Source organism: Platichthys flesus, chromosome 3, assembly GCF_949316205.1.
Source record: "Platichthys flesus chromosome 3, fPlaFle2.1, whole genome shotgun sequence".
NCBI lineage: Eukaryota > Metazoa > Chordata > Actinopteri > Pleuronectiformes > Pleuronectidae > Platichthys > Platichthys flesus.
The window spans coordinates 333,253-340,000 of NC_084947.1; the positions used below are offsets into that span (position 1 = coordinate 333,253).

The following is a 6,748-nucleotide window of genomic DNA, read 5'->3' on the forward strand; positions in this document are numbered from 1 at the left end:
AGTATTTATACTTTTACTCTGTGGTACGTTGAATATTACACCCACCGTTTGTTCAAGATAGGCAGAAACCAATGCAGCTTCAACATGACCACCAGGGGGCGCAGGATACCTGTAATGTTTGAATAAAAACATAAAGGAAGAAGTGATGACAGACACCCGAAGAGGGAAGAAGAAAAAAAAGAAGAAGAAGATGGAACGATAGAGAAGAGAAAAAAGTTTACACTCGTTAGTTCTGAATCACACAGCAACAAGAAACAGCACATACACACACACACACACACACACACACACACTAACCCTAACCCAAACTTAATAACTAAACATAAACATAAACCCTGAAGTCTTAACCGTCAAACAGCTCATCGAAGAACTGTGGACCAGACAAGATGACCTCTGTAGGTCTAAGATCAGTACAGGAACACACCCACCGCAGAAAGACAAGAGGATGTGGCGAAGAAGTAGAAGAAGAAGAAGAGAGGATGAAGCTCTCCGCCCTGAACAAAGTTAAAGAGAGAGAAAAGAGAAGAGGAATCAGAAGTGATTAAAAGAGGAAGTTTGAAGTGTTTTTAAAAGAACAAGAAAAAGCTTCAAATAACTCGGACAAGAAACAGAAGTGAAGAGGAGAGGACGAAGAGAAGAGTAAGAAGAGGAGGAGAGGAAGAGAACAGAACAGGAGAACAGAAGTGAAGAGGAACAGAAGAGACCAGGAGAGGAGGAGGAGACGAAAGAAGAGAAGGAGAGCAAGAGGAGAGAAGGCAGAGAGAAGGAGAAGGAGAAGGGAAATAAGAAGATAGAGGAAGTGAAGAGGAGAGGACGAAGAGAAGAGAAAGAAGAGGAGGAGAGGAAGAGAACAGAACAAGAGAACAGAAGTGAAGAGTAACAGAAGTGAAGAGGAGAGGAGGAGGAGAAAAGAAAGAGGTGAAGTTACAGAGTGGTGATGGACGAGGACATCAGGAAACAAGGGATTCTTTACCTCCAGCAGCAGAGGTTTGGAAAGGTACCGGCACTGACACACAATGCTAACACTGCTAACAATGCTAACAATGCTAACAATGCTAACACTGCTAACAGGCTTGTCAGTGGTATATCTGTCTTCTTTGAATTATCTATAATTTTTACTGGTTTGGCTCAGTGTGTATTTTTAATATAACTGGTAGTTTGCTATACATTTGATTGTTGTGCTTCTTTGTTTGTTGTGTTTCTCAGTTTTTTGTTTGTTGTGTTTGTTTGTTTGTTCTCTGTTTATCATTAATATGAACATTAGAGACGAACTCTGGAACATTCATATGAACCGTTGCTCTCATGTTAATCAATGAACATTGTCCTTTTAAATAAATACAAGTTCAACAACAGTATATGTGAGTATAGTAAGTGAGTAATGTAACAGTTAATGAGTCCTGTCATTGTCTTTGTGTGTCTGTGTGTAGAAGTGGAAGCGTGTGTGGAGCGCCCTCTACAGGGACAGTCCGTGTTCCATCTCCAGACTCGAGTTCTTTGACTGTAAAGATGGAGGAGTCGAGAAAAGTCTGCGCAAACAACAGGAACACAAGAAGGTGTCTGATTCTACTGGACTCTACTGGATCCTACTGGACTCTACTGGACTCTACCAGACTCTACTGGACCCTACTGGACTCTACTGGACTCTACTGGACTCTACCAGACTCTACCAGACTCTACCGGACCCTACTGGACCCTACTGGACTCTACCCGACTCTACTGGACCCTACTGGACTCTACTCAACTCCACCTGACTCTACCAGACTCTACCAGACTCTACCCGACTCTACTGGACCCTACTGGACTCTAGTGGACTCTACCCGACTCTACCAGACTCTACCAGACTCTACCCGACTCTACTGGACCCTACTGCACTCTACCGGACCCTACTGGACCCTACTGGACTCTACCCGACTCTACTGGACCCTACTGGACTCTACTCAACTCCACCTGACTCTACCAGACTCTACCAGACTCTACCGACTCTACTGGACCCTACTGGACTCTAGTGGACTCTACCCGACTCTACCAGACTCTACCAGACTCTACTGGACCCTACTGGACTCTACTCAACTCCACCTGACTCTACCAGACTCTACCAGACTCTACCCGACTCTACTGGACCCTACTGGACCCTACTGGACTCTACCCGACTCTACTGGACCCTACTGGACTCTACTCAACTCCACCTGACTCTACCAGACTCTACCAGACTCTACCCGACTCTACTGGACCCTACTGGACTCTAGTGGACTCTACCCGACTCTACCAGACTCTACCAGACTCTACTGGACCCTACTGGACTCTACTCAACTCCACCTGACTCTACCAGACTCTACCGGACCCTACTGCACTCTACTGGACTCTACCCGACTCTACCAGACTCTACCAGACTCTACCGGACCCTACTGCACTCTACTGGACTCTACCCGACTCTACCAGACTCTACCAGACTCTACTGGACCCTACTGGACTCTACTCAACTCCACCTGACTCTACCAGACTCTACCGGACCCTACTGGACTCTACTGGACTCTACTAGACCCTACTGGTCTCTACTGGACTCTAATGGACTCTACCCGACTCTACACGACTCTAGCAGACTCTACCGGACCCTACTGGACTCTACTGGACCCTACTGGACTCTACCGGTCTCTACTGGACTCTCCTGGACTCTACTGGACTCTACTGGACTCTACCGGACTCTACTGGACTCTACCCGACTCTACTAGACTCTACCGGACTCTACCGGACCCTACTGGACTCTACTGGACTCTACCCGACTCTACACGACTCTAGCAGACTCTACCGGACCCTACTGGACTCTACTGGACCCTACTGGACTCTACCGGTCTCTACTGGACTCTCCTGGACTCTACTGGACTCTACTGGACTCTACCGGACTCTACTGGACTCTACCCGACTCTACTAGACTCTACCGGACTCTACCGGACCCTACTGGACTCTACTGGACTCTACCCGACTCTACACGACTCTAGCAGACTCTACCGGACCCTACTGGACTCTACTGGACCCTACTGGACTCTACCGGTCTCTACTGGACTCTACTGGACTCTACTGGACTCTACTGGACTCTACCGGACCCTACTGGACTCTACTGGACTCTACTGGACCCTACTGGACTCTACTGGATTCTACTGGACTCTACTGGACTCTACTGGACCCTACTGCACCCTTATGGACTCTACCCGACTCTACCCCACTCTAGCGGACTCTACCGGTCTCTGCTGGACTCTACTGGTCTCTACTGGACTCTACCGGACTCCCCCCGACTCGATGTGGTCCGTTGTCTAGGTATAACCATCCTGTGTCTGTCCCCAGGTGATTCGTCTCTCAGACTGTGTCCGGGTCTCGGGGGTGGAGGTGGACGGGTGTCCCAGGGACACTGGACCGTTCCTGGTGGAGACAACAGAAAAGATTTACGTGTTTGCGGCAGAGAGAAACCAGGTGGAGGACTGGACACACAAACTGTGTGAGATAGCCTTCCCTGTGGGTACACACACACACACACACACAGACACACACACACACACACGTTGTGTGAATCATGTAGAGAAGTCTCAGAGTCGTCAATTTAAACTCTGGTTGTTGTTGTTGTTGTTGTTGAAGTTGTTGTGACTCTCCTGCAGTCGAACTGGAACTCACTTTGACCAGGACAGCGACTGTTTGTTTGTTTTTGTTTTGAATCTTTGTTTTTTTGTTTGTTTATCGTTCAACGAGTCAAAAACAGTTTAGTAAAGTTTGAACTGAAATCTGGATTCTGATACGTGATCACAAATCAGGCTCAGGATGTTTCTGTGATGATAAGACAGATCTGAACTCTGATTGGTGGGTGTCGGTGGAGTGTAGGGTGTGTAACTGTTGTTGTGTAGTTTGTGTGACTCTGATGAATGGTGTTTGTGCAGATGAGCTGGTCAGAGCACAGCGTGAAGCGAGGCAGCATGCAGAGAGGAAGCAGGGTGGAGGAGGACGAGGGGATGGAGGACAACTCTCTGTACAGTGGAAGACAAACAGGTAACTGTCTCCCTGCTGGTTCCCAGTGTCAGCTGTCAATCATCACGGCTCCGCCTGTTTCTACATCATCAATAACTGATTCAAACCGAACGGATCAGAAACACTTTGAGATAAGAACTGAAATGACAGAAACATCTTTACAAACATTTATTTAACTTGGTTCATGTCCCATCTGCTGACATGGAGGAGGAGGGGCTATGACCTGCACTGTGGCCAGCCACCAGGGGGCGAACCAGATGATTTGGATTTGCTTTATTTACAGCCATTGTGTCGACAGAACACTGAGTCAGACAGAGATAAACGTTGTGAACGGTTGTGTCGTTGTGTCGTTGTGTTGTTGTGTCGTTGTGTTGTTGTGTTGCAGTTTTCAGTTCAAACCTCACTTCCTCTCTCTCTCTCTCGCTCTGTTTTCCCATCACAGTTAAATTTAGCAGCCTGCGGCTTAAGTGATGCATTTATCTGCAGCAACACACACACACATCTCTACAGGTCACATGTGTGTGAGCAGGGCAGGCGTGTATGTGTTAGTTCCTGCTCCGTGTGTGTGTGTGTGTGTGTGTGTGTGTGAAGAGCGTCCTCAGCCTTTATCTTGAAGGAACAAACTTCCTGTTTCTCAACAGGAAGCTGTGGTAAAACTCATGAGATCTATGACTTGAAATAAAGTCATAACACTGTAGTGTATCATGATGCTGTGTGTGTGTGTTACAGTAGAAAAACGAGTGTAACCCTAACCCGACAACACAGCTCCAGGATCAGTTTGTAACCCAGAATCTATAATCATAAAGATGATTAAGGATCTATAATCTGAAGGAGAATCACATATTCAGTTTGAGAAGCTGAAAGAAGAAACATTACAAATAATTAACTAATCTGATGAGTTAATGAGTTAACTGTGGATCAACCAGTTATTTCATCAGTGTGTGTGTGTGTGTGTGTGTCAGTGCGTGACTTCAGAGTGTGTGTGCGGAGGACCGAGGCCTCGGATCACTGCCGACTGAAGGGAGACGTCGTCCTGCGAGTGGACATGGACGCTCTTCACCTGCTCAACAAGACGGGAGACGTGACGTTTACATGGCCGTACAGATTCCTGAGACGCTTTGGACGAGACAAGGTGTCACACACACACACACACAGACACACACACACACACACAGGATGGTGTGAGTGATGTCTTTGATCTCGTCTTCAGTCGACCTTCTCCTTTGAAGCTGGGCGGAGGTGTGCATCCGGAGAGGGCGGTTTCGAGTTTGACACCAAACAGGGCAACTTCCTGTTTCAGCTGGTCGAATCGGCTATCCAACTGCGAAGGACAGCCCCCCCCGACGGACAGACCTCTGTGGGGGGGCAGCCGAGTCCAGAGACCCCCCACAACCTCAACTTGCCCCCCCCACCCCAGAGCAGGACGCTGCTGCTGCCACCTCAACCCCGCTGTCACATCCCACAACCCCCTGCTGCTCAGGTCATCTGTACATGGTTTCAGAATAAAGTCAGGATTTTCAGAATAAAGTCAGGATTTTCAGAATAAAGTCAGGATCGTGATGTTCACTCTAAACATTTCAAGTCGTCTTCCTGCAGCTGTTGGCTGTAACTTTGAAATGTTTGTTTCCTGTCTGCAGGCGGAGGACGCTGTGTACAGCACCGTGACAGAGCATCATCTCATGACTCATCACAAAGAGCGCCCCCAGCTGGTAGGACACAAGCCTCACAGCAGAGTTGTCTTGAGATGGGACAAGTATGAGTTCGTGACTCTGGTTTTATTTCTCTTTTAGAGGAAACTGTTACAGCTTTGAGTTTTGTAGAAACACCTGAACTCACCACCGTCCAACAGGAAGCTCGTGTTGATTTCACTCGTTATGATCCTCATGGATTAGTTCTTCATCGTCCTGGTTCTCATTAACCCAGTTCAGTTTCCACATTGGACCTAAGCGATCCCAAAGCTCCCCCTGCTGGACACCTTCAGCTGTTGTAGTGACTGATGAAGACAGGCAGTAAAAGATGAGATCATCCATCACTGACTGGTTATCGACTGGTTCCCTCTCTAACGTTCTTTGTTCTGTTCTCAGAGTCGTCTGGAGCCTCCTGTCGACAAAGTCCTGACCGGCGTGAAGAGTTTGTCTCTAGAGACTCGCGGTCTCTCCGTCCCCCGAAAGACCCAGGTGAAGATGATCTCCAGCTGCCCTCTGCCCCACGCCGAGCCGGGCCCCACCCTGATCCCAGGGTCCACCCCCTCCCGCGACGCCAGTCAGAGCCCTAAACTGAGCTCCAATCCAAAACCGGAACAGACCTACGCCCGAATCACACAGCCCGCCCCCAGAGAGCGAGGCTCCAAGAGGGAGAGAAGGGAGGGAGGAGCCAGCATGGCTCCGCCCTGTCACCTCCCTCAAATCAACCCGGACCCAGAGTACTCCCTCCCCTTCGACACCATCGCCAAGAACATCATGGTGGACATCCTGAGCTCCCATCAGGCTCTGGAGTCCGGCGCCGACCCGCTTTATGACAGCATCGACGAGATCAAGATCAGGAACATCTTCCATAGCAAAGACGACGCCCCCGAACCAACGCACAGGAAGCTGGATCACATCTACGACGAGCCTGAGGGCTGCGCCGCTGCCACCAGGGGGCAGAACTCCACTGTCCCTACCGTGGTGTACGATGACCCCGAGGAGATGAGAGGAGATGCCTGGAGGAACATGGGAACAGCTGACGACCCCAAAGG

At 49.0% G+C, this 6,748-nt stretch overlaps 1 protein-coding gene across 1 annotated transcript in view; it reads left to right on the plus strand.

The window, feature by feature from the left end:
* The first annotated feature begins 301 nt into the window (after positions 1–301).
* LOC133949875 (docking protein 2-like) overlaps positions 302–6,748 on the plus strand; it is a 7,009-nt gene continuing 562 nt past the window's right edge. Inside the window, exons 1-8 of the mRNA XM_062383926.1 lie at positions 302–997; positions 1,428–1,553; positions 3,340–3,507; positions 3,924–4,032; positions 4,974–5,143; positions 5,222–5,491; positions 5,649–5,720; positions 6,096–6,748. The exon at positions 6,096–6,748 is cut by the window's right edge and continues 562 nt beyond it. Of these exons, the coding sequence (XP_062239910.1) occupies positions 938–997; positions 1,428–1,553; positions 3,340–3,507; positions 3,924–4,032; positions 4,974–5,143; positions 5,222–5,491; positions 5,649–5,720; positions 6,096–6,748 (1,628 nt within the window). The 5' untranslated portion in view covers positions 302–937. The remainder of the gene's footprint in view (positions 998–1,427; positions 1,554–3,339; positions 3,508–3,923; positions 4,033–4,973; positions 5,144–5,221; positions 5,492–5,648; positions 5,721–6,095) is intronic.